Source organism: Globicephala melas, chromosome 3, assembly GCF_963455315.2.
Source record: "Globicephala melas chromosome 3, mGloMel1.2, whole genome shotgun sequence".
In the NCBI taxonomy this organism is placed as follows: domain Eukaryota; kingdom Metazoa; phylum Chordata; class Mammalia; order Artiodactyla; family Delphinidae; genus Globicephala; species Globicephala melas.
In genome coordinates this window covers 101617773-101636415 of record NC_083316.1, presented here as the reverse complement: position 1 = coordinate 101636415, position 18643 = coordinate 101617773, and the positions used below count along the sequence as shown (strand labels likewise).

The 18643-nt window shown below is 34.6% G+C and overlaps 1 protein-coding gene across 6 annotated transcripts in view; it reads right to left on the bottom strand.

The window, feature by feature from the left end:
* CSNK1G3 (casein kinase 1 gamma 3) overlaps positions 1-18643 on the bottom strand; it is a 132759-nt gene that overhangs the window by 15312 nt on the left and 98804 nt on the right. For 3 of the 6 annotated variants that reach the window (XR_009563449.2, XM_030869771.2, XM_030869772.2), the window contains exons 10-13: positions 15715-15810; positions 11947-12042; positions 1673-1779; positions 1128-1151 (exon numbers count right to left, since the gene is read on the bottom strand). Coding sequence is in view for 5 of the 6 variants with exons in the window: in XM_030869771.2 (XP_030725631.1) it covers positions 1128-1151; positions 1673-1779; positions 11947-12042; positions 15715-15810 (323 nt within the window). In the remaining variant the exon portion in view is untranslated. The remainder of the gene's footprint in view (positions 1-1127; positions 1152-1672; positions 1780-11946; positions 12043-15714; positions 15811-18643) is intronic. The other 3 variants (XM_030869775.2, XM_030869776.3, XM_060296151.1) reach the window with 2 other exon arrangements.

Sequence of the window (18643 nt, the reverse complement as noted above, 5' to 3'; positions counted from 1 at the left end):
AACAACCTATGAGGCAGCTATTATTAGCCTCATTTTACAGGAAAAGAAACAAGCTTGAAGAAGGAAACGAACAGTGGCAGAAGTAGGATTCTACAACCTAAGTTTAATTGCAAAGGCCATGTGCATTCTCATCTGCCACATGCCACCCACCTTTATAACTGTGCTTAGGATTGCACAAGCACATATATACTGTTGCTTTTATTTCTGACATAAAAATACACAAGTACGTAGCTGACTAATTATATCCTGAAATCCACCAAACTAAGTCATACTGACCATGAATAAATTCCACAGTCAAACTGGTTAAAATGGACATTTGATCATTACTCTTTAAAAAGAAATATCCACAAAAGTTTCCTCATCTTGCAGCCAGCAAATGAGCACTTATGTAAGGTTCCCTTTGGATAATGAGTAGATGAGTAAATGTTCCAAAATTTACTAATTTAAACAACTGTCTTTATTCACTCCAAGGCTGACTCAAAATTTGTCCTGAAATTGAGCGAAGCATTTTAAACACAGCGTTATAACTAAAGGCAAGGGCAAGAAAATAGTTTAAATTCAACATTATTGCAACAGATAAGAATATTATTTTTCATAATATCTGTAATTAGCAGGAACTATTTAGATGAGGATTTTTCATAATACTCTCTCACTATAGTTAATCATGAAATTTATCAATGTATACCATGTGTATTCAATGGCAATATAATTAGTAAGTGAAATACTGGTTTAGTGATACTATTGCTATGGGTATTTAACAATTACTAACAGTAAAAAAAGAAAGCTTAACTCAAAAACTTGCCTTTCTATTTAAAATAGCAAATAAAGCCTTGTGTTACAAAACAAATACATAAGCGCAAGCAAGGTTGGTGTATCATCTACTCAATAAAAAAGTGCCCCCAAATCTATGTCACTTGAAGCAAAAAAGTTGCAGCAGGCAAAAGAGCTCCTCAATTATTTCTTGCTTTTCAGAGCTAATGTAAATGACATCAAATACTTTTGGACAACTTTTACCAATTATAATTTCTATGTTGAAAAGTTTGTTTTTAAAAAACACAAAATGGTGCTAAATCTTTGAAATTACAGTCAACGGAGCTATTTCTGCCTGCCTACACTTGAGAACTCACCACATGTTCAACACTTTCTGGCAGCTAAACACAAAAAAAAATACAAGGAAAGAGAGAGAGAGAGAAAGAGAGATCATCAGAAACTGCCCACATTGAAATTATCACATTGTTTTTCAAGCTTAATTTTTTTCCAAGCAGAATTATTATAATTTACTTTAACCAAAAAAAGTAACTTAAAACTAATATTAATACATGCAGCATACTACAAAATTAATAGTTATTTATTCTTATGTTTACAGAAAAAATGAGCATCTACAGTATAGCAATAACTTTCATGCATCAACATTCCTAAAAATAAAAATATGCTGTTAACTCTAAATAAGAATTTGAGCATAGTTCTTAAATAACTATTTTTGTATTATTAAAACATCTACTGAAATAGCTCTATTTTAAACTTAGTGATTAAAAAAATTAAATATACCACTTGTTTTGCATGCATCTATTCCTTGAAAAAAATTTCCTTAAATAACTGTAATGACTATAAATCTCAAACATGCACAGTTTAAGAAAGAAAAGTTACTAAATCAGGAAAAACCAATACATACTTGGTTTCATCCATCACTTCTACTTCCGTAGGGGCTGTGATAGGTGCATTTGAACGTCCTGCAGTAGGATCATCTGTGTTTAATTCTCCATTTGTAGAACTTACAACCTGCAAAAAAGAAAAAATACACACACACACACACACACACACACACAAAGTAATAGGTTATACAATGATAAACAAAGTATTTAAATTAGAAAGTTAATATGAGGAACACAAAACAATTAGTATGCAGTTGTTCATAACTGAATATACTAATAGGTCTACATTTTATTAAAGATAAGGTCATTCATTATTTGCTTTGCAACTTACTTCCTTTCCATCTTGAAATCTGTCCTCTGGTTTTTAAGGCTAATGCAATCAGTTCCCTCTTGTGTGCCAGTATCTTTTGGTACCTTGCTACATCATGAATTACTTCCTTTGGAAACTTCAATATTGTTCCTTCCAATGGATCCTTCATTTCAATCTGTAATCATGCTCAGGTCTCACTCTCATGTTGCCCATTCATTCACCCAGTTGTTCAAGCTCCAAAACCAGAAGTTACTGTGATTCCACTCTTTGACTTAAACCATCAGCAGATCCTGTTAAATCCTCCCCTGACACACACCCCAAACCTAATCGGTCCTCCCCACTCTATGACTACCAGATCTGCAGTCCAGACCACCATTATCTCTTGAGTGAAGAAGAGCAAAAACCTATTAACTGGTCTGCTTTTACCCGTGTCCACCTCCCGTTAATGGATTGTCTACACAACAACCAAGGTGCTCCTTTTAAGATGTAAATTAGATAACACATAATTCTCTGCTTAAAGCTCTTCTAATGTCAACTTCCTGATTTCATTTAAAATAAACAACCATACTCTTTACTCCAATTTACAAAGCCCCACAAGATCTGAATCCTGCCTACCTCTCTGATCTCATAGCTTTCCCTTTGCTCACTAGCCTCCAACCAATGTCAAGGTTATTTCTACTTTCCCTTTGCTCACTAGCCTCCAACCAATGTCAAGGTTATTTCTACCTTAAGGCCTTGGAACTATCTATTCTCACTCCCTGGAATTCTCTTCTTGCTTATTGTCTGTCTTTTTACCTTTCAGATTCTCAGAGAACATCTCTAAAACAGGACTTTTCCAACATACAATCTAGAACTTCCATGCAGGCACACTCTTACATGTTATACTTCACTTTTAATTCTTTGTATAGCATTTATCCATGTTGATGTTTTTCTGATTGACTGATTGATGTGTTTCTTGATACCCACCCCCATCTCCATTAAAATTAAGCTCCGGGCTTCCCTGGTGGCGCAGTGGTTGAGAATCTGCCTGCTGGTGCAGGGGACACGGGTTCGAGCCCTGGTCTGGGAGGATCCCACATGCCGCGGAGCAACTAGGCCCGTGAGCCACAACTGCTGAGCCTGCGCGTCTGGAGCCTCTGCTCCGCAACAAGAGAGGCCGCCATAGTGAGAGGCCCGCACACTGCGATGAGGAGTGGCCCCCGCTTGCCACAACTAGAGAAAGCCCTCGCACAGAAACGAAGACCCAACACAGCCAAAAATAAATTAATAAACTCCTACCCCCAACACCTTCTTTAAAAACAAACAAAAAAAAATTAAGCTCCATAACAGCAAGAGCCTTGTGTTGTTCCCCAAGAGATCTCCCCACTCTATCTGGCACAGAATAGGCACTCAATAAATATTTGTTGAAATAAATGAATACATGCATGCATGTATGAAATCTTAAAGCAAGATAAAAACCATAACAAAACTCCCAAATTCTCTTGGTCCTACAAAGTGACCTTACTGTCTTATCTCTTGTTTTCCTCCAAACTTCTTGAAAACTATTGTCTTAACTTACCACTTCCATTTTTATAAAATTCTCCATTTATTCCTTAACTCCTCCCAATCTACACTCTGTCCCCACATCAGAACTCAAATAAGAGTTTATTTGAAGGTTGCCAATGATTCCTAGAAAATATGTTAATAGTCTTTGTTCAGTCTTCATTTGCCTGTACATCTCCCTATGACTTGGCACCAGCTAATAACTTAGCAGTAAGACGAATCTAGATTCAAAACCTAGTTCTACCACTTACCAGCTATGTGACCCTGGAAAGACATCTTACATTGCTAAACCTCAGTGTTCTCAACTATGAAATTGGAAACAGAAGTATCCATTTAATAAGGTTGATATCAGGATGAAATGAAATTAATATATAAAGCGCAGTGACTGGCATATAGTAAGAGTTCAACAAATGGTGGCCATCATTATTACTGTCAGTCTGACCTAAAGTGTGGCTTCAGCTGTCATCTCTCTATGTAAAGGATTCCCTGAGCCTCACCACTCACCCACATGGCCAGTTGGCTAGACCAAGTTTGGCACCTCACTCAGTATTTCTAAAACCTAATTTATCATACTCCCTTTTAAATCTGTTACTTTCCCTATAGTTCCTATTTCTGTTAAAGCCCTAGCCTCTTCCCAGACCTCCAGGCTCAAAATCTAAGAATCATTTTTAATGTTTTCTCTACCTGATCTCTTTATAATGTAACAAGGGCCTAAGCATCAGAGTTGACAGGTGACTACTAGACTTAAGACTTCCATTTACGGAAGCCCACATATTTCTAAAACTTAAGTTCAAAGAGGCTACAACACGTCAGGCACTGCTCTAGGAACTTGGAATACCATAGTAAACAAGAGAGACAAACATCCCTGCCCTTGTGGACTTAATAGTCTAGTTTGGAGAAATATGCTCTCTCCCCACCAACTCAAGAAGAATAACCAGAAATCAATCAACGTATCTAGATTAAGTCATGATTTATATACATCCTATATGGAACAAGTACTTAGAAATGCATTTGTGCCTACAGCTGAAAATGTAAAACTGCCTTCATCATCTTTAGAGGCAATCCAATGGGAGGAATACTCCTATGTCTAAGTCGCCCTCTCTGCTTCTGTGGCACCTGCTTCCTCCTTTCTGTCATTCTACTGATCTCTGTGGCTCTGTGTCAATTTTTTCTCTTAAAATTCTCCCTCTTTCTGAACACATTAAAAAATACTTATTTGTTGTAATTACTAAATATAATTGGGTTCTTTATTCTTAATTTTTAAAATGTCAGAGCCTCTGCAATGAACTGGAAAGGAATTAGCAGAATTCTTATCCTATACTTTTGTATTCTCCACCACCTTTAACTAGCAGAGTGCCTTGCATGTAGTGGATAATCGAAACAGTTCACTGAACAATTTCCATTGTTCTTTCCTTAACAATAATTATTCAATGGGTTTCTTTTCCCACTTTTGTTCAATGGCCCTAAATAGGTGGAGGGAGGCCCCCTCAACTTATAGGCAGCTCCCCAAAAGTATCTTCCCCTACTTAAGCAGCACAAATGAAAATTTGAAACTCAAGTACTCTAAATTTCCAGCAACAGTAACTATATATGCATTATAATTATAAAATCTGATTTATGTCACTTCACACACAGTCATAAGTGACTTTAACAGTCTTTATTTTAGTGAAATGTTTCAAGCTTCATTCTTCACTGATCAGAACCAGATCAAAAGGAAGTAACATCTGACTTTATGAATTTTTTTAATGTAATTTTCCCTGGGCTTCCCAGATTCCCTAACCCTCTGAGTAAAGGCCAATATCCCAGGGTCAGAAGAGAATCAATGTGGTGACAGAGTTCTGTGAAGCTGACCCACTTAAAAGTAGTGATGTGAGAATGTATCACAGCATTAAAATTGTTTCCACTTAAGAAAATTAGTGGTCTTTTTGCAAACAGATTTTAGAGGAAGAACCAAAGACATAATATTATAAATAATATGTCAATATCTTCCTGGAAACCAAAATTTGGCATATTTTTGTAAGCCAAATTTTGAAGAATGATTCCATTTAGGTGACATTTCTAGAATTATAACTCACACTAGAATATAAGAATCTCTGAAATATTAGTGTTTATCAGGCTCCTTAACAAAAGTATATCTAAAAATCACAGATGCCTTGAGGTTTGACATTTCAAAAGAAAATTCAGGGTTTTTGTTGCTGCTGTTCTTGTTCTTAAAGAAAATTTCTGTTATTCCCACTTGATAAGAAACGGTGCAATTCTCGTTTTAAGAGGTTTATAATAAAAGGCAACTAGGCCAAGTTTTACTATCACTGTATCAGAACTGAAGGGGAGGCGGTGGGGAAACAGCGTGCAGCTAAGCGTGGGAGAAAAACAATGGTCCATTTAATGGCTGCCTGCCCAATCTAATTCCAAAAGAAGTCATTCTCACGGACTTGAGTACAAAGATAACACATGGTATCTTTGTGATCAACCATGTCAAAAGGCCAATTAATACAGTTTCCAAATATAATTAATTCAAATTAGTTACACTACTATCTTCCTAATTTGGAGTCTTGAAGAGTGTTACCAAGCGCTCAGTAGAGGCACAATATATTAATTAACCAGATCTTCATCTATCCAATAAATATATTAGAAATATTAAAAGATTACCTATTTTACTTACCCACTCAGCTTTTTCTAAAAGTCATCTATAAGAAAGTACACTAGTAAATAAGATATAGTTAAAAGAGTAACTTCCAAAGAGTTTACTGGACCTGTGCTAGGGTTCACATAACTATATGAAACCAACTTTCTAACATATTCTAAAAGCTATAGAGTTACAATTAATATTCTTGATATTCCAACTGATAATCCAAAGGCCCAGTGACATTCTCAGTGACTTTCAACAAAAGAGAAACCAAAACGGATTCTCAATCTAATGTTCACTTACAGAAGTATTAAGCAGAGCACTCTATTTGAGTATTTCAGTCTTTCGAGATGTTACCGGCAAAGTGCTAAATTCCTTAACTTGAGATATCTGGTTTTCTTTAATTAACAATAATCTTTTGATGTTCACACTACCTGTCCTTTGCTGCAAAACTCCTATTTATCCTAGCTCCCCCCATCACCTCCTTGGAGCAGTTCTCTAAGGGTTACTTGACATGCTGCCTTCTGGGCTTGACATCCTAAAACTTCCTGCCGAATTAAACATAACTCTAAACTTCTGGGTTGTGAATATATATTTTTAGTCGAGAAAACCACAGCACTTAAAAAGTCTCCTGCCTTTTGTTTTGGGAAAAGCGAGCTCAGTTTACACTATATTCTCTTCCCTACTACAGTAGTTATTAAAATCTTTCTTTACTGCCAGGAAAAAAAAAAAAAAGAATATCGAAACAAATGCGTAATGCTGATTTACCCCAATTATAACTAAACAAGGAATTCCCTAAACTAAATAAAAAAGATGAACTGGAAATTATTTATGTAATAAAGGCAGCAACTACTCCCCTTCCACAACTGCCTCTCTTATTCAGACTTCAGTACCCCAGAAAACAATGAATAGAAAGATATGACTGTTCTAGTTACTCAATTCTTTTCCTTGTTAGTACCTCAGTGTTTTCAAAGACTTGATAAAGAAAACTGAAACTGGTTATCTGAAACATTTTAGAAAGTCTGCATTAACAATTAGCATGATGGAGAACTGACTCAGATATGACATCTATTACTCCTCTGACTTTTAATCACATATGTTTCCTTACCGTTTCAGGATACATGTGTCTAATTCTTTTTCTGTTATCATCACCTGTATCTGTATTTCTGAAGTGACACCGACTAAAACATCAGACTGCTTATTACAACAATTAATGTTATTCTTACATTTCATAATGTTATTCTGGCTGCATACCACATCTGCACCACTTGTGATTCTGTCCTTTTTTCCCCAGTGTCACATTGTTCCTTAAATGCAAAGCAGAGGAGCTTTCCAAACAATCAGAAGGTATCCCATACCATGTAAAATAGTAGTGCCCTTAACAGCTGTCTTCCTCCCTCTGCTTGCCATGCCCTCTCAGCCTTTTTTGGATCAGATTTTTAGTCAGCATCGAGCTCCATGGACTGTGTTACAGTGAAAGGCTCAACACAGTGGAATTAGAGACTAGTACTATCTGCTGCGAGCGGTACATTTTAAAACCTAATTTTGGAAATCCTGATTTGCCAGGTAGAAAATATCAGAGAGGGATAACTGACCCATCCCTTTCCCTCAACCCCCATACCCAACTAAATTGTATCTTCTAATTATCTTTCAAGTCCTTTTATTTCTCTTCATCTCCACTACACATCATCTCTCCTCAGCTGTGGACTTTTGAGAGTTGTGTCCTTGCCTTAGACTTGTCTCCCTTCAATCTAGTCTCCAGCAAAAGTAAGCTTTGTAAATACTAACCTAATCAAATTAGTTCTCTATCTAATTCTCTTTATGGCTACCCAATACCCTCAGACCAAAGTCCAAATTTAATAACAAGACCTTTTAGGTCCTTCACGACTTGCCTCCTGCCTACCTGTCAGTCTCATTTCTCAATACGTACCAGCTTGACCAAACTGCATTTAATTCCTCAATCTGTCAATCTCTCCTTCACAATCTTAGGTATGTTGTTTTCTCTGCCTGGTACACTCCCTTTCTTAACCCCTTCTACCTTCTTCGACTGCTAAGCCCTACTGATTCTTCACTGAAAATGTGTAAAAAAATAGAATATAAGTAATACCATTTTTTTCCAGGAAAGCTTAACCCGCTAAACCCAAGTTAGGTGCTTCTACTATATATTCTCATAGCACCTTGTATTTTCTCCACTTATCACACTGCCTGTTTATTAGCCTTTCCCATTAACTGAAAGCTCCACGGGGACAGGCACCATATTTGTTATTCTCCCTTTTATTCAAAGAACCTAGCACAGTGCCGAGCACCCAGTAGACATTTATATATATTTGCTGAATAATGAATAGCCAAGAAACTGAAAGTGGTAGGTCTAGGCTTCTCAGCCATATTTACTACCAGTGATTCTAAGGGGAGCAGGAGGGGGCATACTTGTTCCCCTAAGAGCTTTTCCAAAACATATAAAAGCCAAGAACAGATTCAAAATAAACTCTTTAAGGTATCTGAATATTATTCGTAGTCTCTTAAGTGGGAAAAGTTTATCAAATGTATAGCATTATCCTTCTGGTTAGTAAATTAACATGATTTCACTAAAGAGAAAGAATAAAATTAGATAAATCCCATTTCACAATGCATTCGTTTGGCTGTATCTCTATACTTCATTTCTCAGAGATGGATAAAAATACTAGTCAAGGGCTTCCCTGGTGGCGCAGTGGTTGAGAGTCCGCCTGCCGATGCAGGGGACACGGGTTCGTGCCCCGGTCCAGGAGGATCCCACATACCGCGGAGCGGCTGGGCCCGTGAGCCATGGCCGCTGAGCCTGCGCGTCCGGAGCCTGTGCTCCGCAACGGGAGAAGCCACAACGGTGAGAGGCCCGCGTACCGCAAAAAAAAAAAAGACTAGTCAAGTTTCCTAATTTGCAAAAGCAATAGATTATTCTACTATTTAGTACTTCCTAAGCCCCAGCCTCTGTGCTAAATACTTTTTAAAAAAATTCTCACAACAAAACCATAAGGTAGAGCTATTATTATCTCCATGTCACTGATGAATAATCTAAGGTACAGAATTTGAACTTATGCTTATGCTGCTCACCACAATTAAATCAACTTGGTAACCTATATGTCTGATCTGCAATAATATACATAATAATTGTGAAAAGATAAGGAGTTCAAATGTAGACTCCAACGTGCAGTTCCTATTAAAAGAACATGTGAAATAATGAGTATCTGAGGATTTTTCTGTAGGTCCAGTCAAAAAGGCAAGAGGTGCTGGCATACATTTTATTAACAGATACCAACCTACTTATTTTGGAAATGTCTTTCCTGAGAAACTATTTGATGATATGCCCTTAGTATTTGTTGAGGATAATTTTTTCAATTGCCATTTAAAGTCTTTATATTTCTTGCAAAGCCAATACTTGAACATTGTCCAACAGGTGGTTTAAGAACCATAGAACAAAGAACCTCAAGGCAAATTCTACTCATACTTTTGTATTAGTAAAAAGATTTTTCTCTTTATCAGATAATGAGAATGAAAGAACACACTGTTTTCCTTTCTTCCTTCATTCAAAGTCAAATATAGTATTCAATTATCGTAATAATCATATAAGCTCAGATTTAAGGTATTTTTATTTCCTCTATTATTAATTTTTAAATTACAATTTCATTAGTCCAATTATACCAGTGTCATATTATAACTTTTCAAATTTTGAAAGTGGGTAGGATAAAAATTATAAATAAATTCAACATTTTGGAGTGGGGCAAGATTCAGGCATGATCTTACCTAGGCTGCTAGGAAATTCTTCATGACAGTAAAACTACCTTAATGTTCATCACATCAAGTTAGTTAATTCAGGAAGTAAATGAAAAATAGTGTAAATTTTTTTGTCTTACTTATGTATTACCAGAATTCTAGTAAGTAAACTGATCACTTACGGAATATTAGAATGAAGCCAGATGTAATCTCTACAAGGCAGTAAAGTTTTAAAGAGATGATGAGACATGAGCAGAGTTGAAATATATCTTTGAGAACATGTGAAAAAATAGAACAAAGTTTTTGAGTGATGAGCCAATAATCAAACTCATTCACCCTTTGACAGTCCAAAGAGATCCCATGAGCCATCTCTGGGAATTCCACGAAGTAAGAAAAAACTAAAGATAAATTTGTGGTAATGGTACAGAAGTGGTAGGAAAGCTTTCTAATAGTGTCTTAATTGTTACAGAATTCCCTGAACACTGAGCAAGACACCTGCTATAAAAACATACAACACTTAGAAACACATAAACGTACACAGATACATACACAATCCAGTTTGTGTTTATGGGAATTAAACATAATTTTCTCAATTAACTTTCCAGTGATATGAATTTGGGTCAGAAAAAATTTTACAATTCAGGCACCCTTGCCTCTGAATCCCTCACTCTAGACTTTGACAGCGCTATTCAAATACTTGTGTTACACACATGACTGAAAGTTCCATAGACTACGAAGTTCTTTAAAAAATACTTGGTTTCACAATTTAAATTACCTCTAAAAGTTAAAGATGGGAAAAACAGGATAACTAGTAAGAACTGATCTTTTAGAATTCAAATCAATAAAGAATAAAACCCAAGCATAGATTCAGATTACATATGTGTGTGTGTGTGTGTATATATATATATGTATGTATATGTATATATACATACTAAGAAAAATGCAAATTTGGTAAAACATAATAGAAAATTGTTCAAGTGGAAATATGTGGAGAAAAAAAATCAAATCTAGGTTCTAGATTGAAATGGATTAAGATAACATTTATCATCTCAATTTCTTTAAACCAGCATTCAGAGTACCTTAAACTGACATTTTTAAAAGAAATAAGAGACTCAGTAATCTTTTTCTATTTTTATAATACATACAAAAGGTTAAAATTTAGGGGGGCATGTGAGGGCAGAATATAGTATCTATCTCTAAATATATAGAAAACGGGGGAAAAAGGAATACATCAAAAAGAATAAGGGACAGCTTTAAATTTTTGTAAATATCCAGAAAGTTGAGGGAAATATTTAATAAATACTTGTCCTTGAAATTATTTTCTCCATGTGCTATTTCCTCCAAGTACAAACAAAATATGTAATGATAAAATTAGGGTCATGGGGCTTCCCTGGTGGTGCAGTGGTTGAGAGTCCGCCTGCTGATGCAGGGGACACGGGTTCGTGCCCCAGTCCGGGAGGATCCCACATGCCGTGGAGCGGCTGGGCCCGTGAGCCATGGCCGCTGAGCCTGCGCGTCTGGAGCCTGTGCTCCGCAATAGGAGAGGCCACAACAGTGAGAGGCCCGTATAACGCAAAAAAAAAAAAAAAAAAAAAAATTAGGGTCATGTTTATTTGACCAATTAATCAGAAAGTACATTCTAAGGACTGAGGATGAAAAAGTTAGATATCTACTTAACTAAGTTTGAAGGAGGCAAAATCAATGAAAGGGAAAAGATATAAAAAATGTTCTATTACTTAAAGCATGAAAAAAGACTGAGCTTATTATTGGAAAATCAAGTTTAACACATATTTCAAGTAATACATTTTGTTTTTCTAACCTATTGTGAGTACAACTTACTTAAATACTGTTGCATATGCTTGCAAAAATGAACAAAGGCAAAATCTTAGTATCCCTGGTGGTCTTGCTAGACCATGTTAATTCTGCTTTTTGGTTAAATACAAAGGAATAGAATTATGGAGGTTCAGCAACAAGATTTTCATTAGGATATGAAATCATGCCATGAGTTCCAAAAAGGGTTAGTTGTATAGATTTGGGAAATAATCACTCATGCAAAAATCAGAAAATACCTGTACCGAGCCACCATGTCTGTCTGCTGCAAGGTGAGCTCTCAAATGATGGGGATTTGCCTGCTGGGAGTCCCAAGCTGCCCTGTGGTCTGCCGACTGCCATTTATTTAATGCATGTGGCATGCATGGAAGAAGAGAAACCCAAAATGTTAAACATCTTATCCTTATAATATAGAAAACAATCGTATAAAAGGAAATTTAAAATACCCTTACTATTCTGAGTCACAGATGCAGTTATCTTTGCATATTGAACATGGAGAGATTTCAGTTAAAATGCTACAATAATGTAATGATCAACCACAAAAATAAAATAGAATCACAGAATTTTAGAAGTGAAAGGACTTTAGATATCATAGACTCCACTCGTTAACTTTATAAAGTTAACAAAAACTAGAGAGGTAAAAATGACGTGGTCAAGAAAGTACTCCAAATAAACCATGAAATGTTTTAAAAAGCCATCCACTATATTTTCTTACAGTAGACGTCCCCATTAGTTTTCTGATGAGGAACTACTTCTAGCAAGGTGAATAAAAAGATAGTACTCAAACAGCCATACTTAAGGTCCCAGAAAACTTTTCTCTTCTTGCTTAGTACCCTGTTTCTGATTATGAGGATAATACAAGAAAACAGAAAAATTCTTTGAAAAGCGATAAGTGCTGTATAGAATACCAAGAGGATATGGTAAATAATTTTTTTAAGTGACAATCTTACATATATGAATCTCTTTGCCTCCCTGATCTTTTTATCTGGTTCAAATTAAGAAACCCATTTCCATGAAATAGGCTGATAATTCTTGAAGCTTTTAGATGATCTGGCAAACTTGTATGGCAATAACCACAAACTAATAATAATCTAGTAACAGAATTAGGAGTAACTGCTTAATAGGGGTCAATTTCTATGTTTCAGGAAAATGTGGACAGCACTAATAAGAAGAGGGGGAAGGTACACAATATTTAAGTTTCTATTACATGTTTGGTTCTGCATTAGCTGCTTTATATGTGTTATCTCATTTTTGAGATAGACAGTATCACCCTCATTTTACTGATGAAGACACTGAAACAGTAAATACTTCTCTAAGGTCATAGAGGTAGCAAAGAGTACACAAAGGATTTAAACTGAGAGCCTACTGCTCTTCCAATATTACTACCTAGCTCCTTATCACAATTACATTATGTTCTAAAGACTTCAGGGCTCTTTTCTTTCTTTTTCAACCAAAGTAAGGAAAATCTTGCCGCAAAGTGCCAAGTACACTGGGCTATACGGAGCCTAAGCATATCAGAAACCAGAGTAACCCTTTAGGGGAAGAGATGTTGAAATCAAGTGGACACAAAGAATATATGTTCTGGCACTAAACTTCCTAAATTAAACTGTACAACGAAAAACTGCATTCTTTGGCATGAAATATGTCATCAAAGCAATTATGACAGTTCTATAATATCTTTTCATTAAATCCTCCAAATTTATCACCAGAATTTAGCATATTTGTAGGGTTAAAGTGAAATAAATTAGACAAGACCAAATCTTAACAAGATGAAAGAATGAAAATCATACTAAAAGAGAGACAAAGATCTAAATGTTGCGTAGGACAGCAGGCAACATTTGGGAACCATGGACCTTTTAAGAAGACAGTAAGAGCTATGCAACCTCGCCTCAGGATAAACATTTGCATGCACCCAACATTTTCTGTAAAATTTCCAGATTCCCTGAACTTCAACCATTGACTCTAAGTTACAACTGTTTATCTGGGGACATTACAAAGGTTTCAGACATTTAAAGAATTAATCTTTCTTCTTTTGGGATTCTGAACTATGGGTTTATCACACAACTTAAGCTGTTTACTGCATCACAGATAGTTAAGAAATTTTTTCTAGATATACAATGTTTCTATCATGGTAAGAATCTGCATGTCCTGGTTTCAAATTCAATATGTAAGCTATCCTAAAGGATTTCCTGAGAAAAAAACTGACTCCTTACATTTAGTGCAACAAGTACTACATCAACAAAATATGGTTCCCACCCTCAGTGAGCTGGCAATCGAGCTAGCAAGATATATATGAAACATGTAGAAAGTTAACCTTTAAAACATTTAAATTTATTTCAACAAAAATTTAACTCAACAATAAAAGAAGAGTTTCACTTATTACAATACCTAACAGCTCAAGTGGAGATCTTCACAGAACATGAATTACTGATCTTCTTCCACGTACATTTGAGAAATTAACTGATTTATAAAACACAAACTCCAAGTTTTGATTTCTCCCATTTCTTTCTATATACAGCATCTTATCAGAGTACTCAAGCTATCAACAAGTTGTAATTTATATTGGAAGTAATTTATATATAATACCCTTTACTGTCCCAATTTTTCTAAGGTGAATTATAAAACTAATCTTTTTAAATTCTCTATACTTTAAAGCATAATGTTGTTAAATATTTCTTAAATGCAGCATTTTATTTGGCTATTATTTTTAATAAGTTTTGTTTTTTCTTTGATTTCATTTCTTATTTAACCCTCACCTGAACCCTGATGGGATACAAAAAGGATAACACACTATCCTCCTCCAAAAAGGGTTATAACCCAAAATTCTAAAGGCCTGTTTAACTCAGGGTGACAGCAAAAATTTTTACGTCAAAAGGATTCAATAAAGCTTCCTTATACAAAAATAAGAAGAGTGAAAACGTTGTTCAAAAATTTCAACAGCTTCCAATATACCTTACCCAGGAAATACAAACTCTTCAATGAATCTTCTATGCCTTGTCTTGAGCCTACTCTCTGCTCCAAGCCAACTGCTTATTTCTCCTCAAACATATTCTACATTTTTAAACTTCTGCTTTATATTTTTTACTGTTCACTCTCCCCAAAATGCTCTTATTCCTTCACCTGCCTTTAAAAATTCCATTCATTCTTCAGGCTCATCTCAAAAGCTATCTTTGCCATAAAATCTTTATAGATCCTACCTATTCCAATGATCCTCCTTGGCACTTTATTAATGTATTTCCTATGGTAGAGTTTATTCTGCATTGTAATGTAGTTATTTGTGAATTTATTGTAATAATGATAACAGTAATACCAGCCACGAGAGTTGAGACTTAATGAAAGCTTACTATATGCTAGGAATTAAATGAATTATTTTTATTTTATAGATGAGAACTGAGGCTTTGAGTGAATGAGTAATCTGCCCAGGGTCGAGCCATATCCAGGTATGACTGATTCCAGAGGCTGAGAGAGGTCTTAGCCACTGATTACAAAATCATTTCTTACAGGTTATATGTTTTCCTTACTTCTGAATTTCTGCATTGTGGAGAATAGTAGTTTTCAAATAACAGGAACCCAGTAGATAATTTAGTTCACTAAACTAGACTATAGTTAGAAAGACCAACTGCTATTACAATTCATTCCAACAGGGTATCCAGATACTTCCATTCTAACAGAATATCAAACATTGCTCAAAGTTTATTATACTAACTTATACCACTAATTAGGATTTATGATTAAACATTTTTAATGTGAACATTAGGGCAAAGAGTCTAGCTATTGAAAATATATGCATTTTCTATCCTTAATATGTGTGTATATAGTCTGCTTTATAAAAGAAAAAAACATGTATTTCAATCCTTCAATACGTATATACAAGTATGTATACACGCAAATGCATACACATATAAAGCTGTCATCTGCACATGATAAAACACCAAATATATTTATAAACTGTGAGAAGGTAATACAGAAGCAAATTAAGACATTTCATATCTAAAAGGGCAGCAAACCTGATTTTTGGATTGTTGTATCTTATCTCTGTGTTGATGTGCTTCTCTGTTTGATGACAGAGCAGGATCTTGCTGAACTGCACCCACTGGAGTAGGCTACAATACAATAACAATTAGAATCAATGCATTCAATTTCAGAACTCTTATTTAAAATTATTTAGCTACTTAACATAATCAGGGGGAAAAAAAAGACACTGTTAAATAAAGTAAGGCCTTAAGAAAAGATATCTTTCCTAAAATATGTTGTTAAATACAACAAAGAGATTATAGCTACTTTTTAAAGTATTTTCAAAATATTTAAATACTTTATCAACTATTTATTTTTATATCAACAAAAGACCTTCTAATACTGTCATTACTTTTAGGTTACTTTTTCATATCAAAAAATGAAAGTGTATTTGTTTATGTTTCTCATTTCCAAAGCCAATATATAAACGGAAAAAAATATTTTAAGAAAATTAAGGGAATAATTTTTTAAATAAGCTAATAAAATTGCTTACTGTCAATATTTTAGCTCAGAAGAGGCTTATATAAAATTTAAATTTTCAAATATAATTCAAAACTTCATATAAATACTTTAATCAAAGTATATTCAGATTTGCATTTTAGATACCATATATATTCAAATCACTTTGGAGTTAAGAAAAATACAGATTAAACGCTTAAGTAAGTCAGTTGTTCAAAAATACTTGAATCTGAGAGTTCAGCAGTGCCAAATCTGGAAAAAAATTTGCTAACAGTGAGCCATAATTATAGAAAATTTTGTAAGGCATTCTTACTTATTTAAAAATAAAAGACTAGTGAGAATACATATTTGATTTTCTGGAAGTCACCACTTCAAAGAAAGAATTTAATGATAACTTCATTTAAGTAATGACACCCATCCCACAGTTATGATCAAGACAATTTTTTTTTTAATTATGAAAACTTGGTACAGTTTTAAAAACCTAAACATGCTCCAATATATAAGTATCAGTCTATTCCAAGATAACCTAAAACTGCTAGAATAATTAACACATATTTTAAAATTACAAATGCTTTGAAAGATGACTAAAGGAAAAAAACTAGCTGATCTTTTAAAAGTTATCACTAGAATATTATATTTTTAAAAAGTATATTTGACATTAAGAACTAAATCAGAAGTAAAACATTCAAAATAACTCATCACTCTAAAAAGTGACTCCAAATGTAAGGTTTTTACAAAATTCAAAGAATAATTTTTATATTATGCTACCTGAAACATCCATAAAAAAGAAATAAAATGAACCCTTTAAAAAACTATTTATTCTCAATCCTAAAATGTATATGGGAACCACAAAAGACCCTGAAATGCCAAGGCAATCTTGAGAAAAAAAGAACAAAGCTGGAAGTATCACACTCCCTGATTTCAGACTATACTACAAAGCTACAGTAATCAAATCAGCATGGTACTGGCACAACAACAGACACATACGTCAATGGAGTAGAACAGACAGCCCAGAAATAAACCCACACACTTGTAGTCAATTAATCTATGAAAGAGGAGGCAAGAATATACAATGAAGAAAAGACAGTCTCTTTATAAGTGGTGATGGGAAAACTGGACAGCTACATGTAAATGAATGAGATTAGAACATTTCCCAACACCATATACAAAAATAAACTCAAAATGGATTAAAGACCTTTATCTATGAAACCATAAAACTCCTAGAAGAGAACATAAGCAGAACACTCTTTGTCATAAATTGTAGCATTATTTTTTAGATCTGTCTCTTAAGGCAGAGAAACAAAAGCAAAAATAAACAAATGGGACCTAATTAAACTTAAAAGCTTTTGCACAGCAAAGAAAACCATCAATAAAATGAAAAGACAACCTACTGAATGGGAAAAAATATTTGCAAATGATATAACCTACAAGAGGTTAATATCCAAAATTTATAAACAGCTCATACAATACCAAAAAAAACAAAGGACCCTTTAAAAAATGGGCAGACAACCTGGATAAATATTTTTCCAAAGAAAACATACAGATGGCTAACATGTACATTAAAAAATGCTCAACACTGCGAATCATCAGAGAAATGCAAATCGAAACCATAATGAGATATCACCTCACACTTGCCAGAATGGCCATTATAAAAAAGACAAGACATAGTAAGTGTTGGTGAGGATATGGAAAAAATGGAACCCTTGTGCATTACTGGTGGGAATTTAAATTGGTGCAGCCGCTATGGTAAACAGTATGGAGATTCCTCAGAAAACTAAAAGCAGAACTACCATATGATCCAGCAATTCCACTGCTGGGTATATATCCAAAGAAAACGAAAACACTAATGCACCCCAATGTTCATAACCATTATTCACAATAGCCAAAATATTGAAGATATGGAAGCAAACTAAGTGCCCAACGGACAAATGGATAAAGAAGAGATGGAGATGATACACATATAGATATGGATATACACACACACACACACACACACACACATATATATGAATATTACTCAGCCATAAAAAAAAAAGAATGAAATTCTGCTATCTGCAACAATGTGGATGGACCTAGAGTACTATGCTTAGTGAAATAACTCAGACAGAGAAAGACAAATACTCTGTTATCACTGATATGTAGAATCTAAAAAATAAAACAACCAAATGTATATAACAAAATAGGAACAGACTTACACATATAGAGAACAAACTAGTGGTTACCGGTGAGGACAAAGAAGGGGGGAGGAGCAAAACAGGAGTATGGGATTAAGAGACAAACTACTATGTATGAAATAAATCAACAATAAGGATATACTGTACAGTGCAGAAAAATATAGCTATTATTTTGTAATAACTTTTTTTTTTTTTTTTTTTTTTTTTTGCTGTTCACGGGCCTCTCACTGTTGTGGCCTCTCCTGTTGCGGAGCGCAGGCTCAGTGGCCGTGGCTCACGGGCCCAGCCG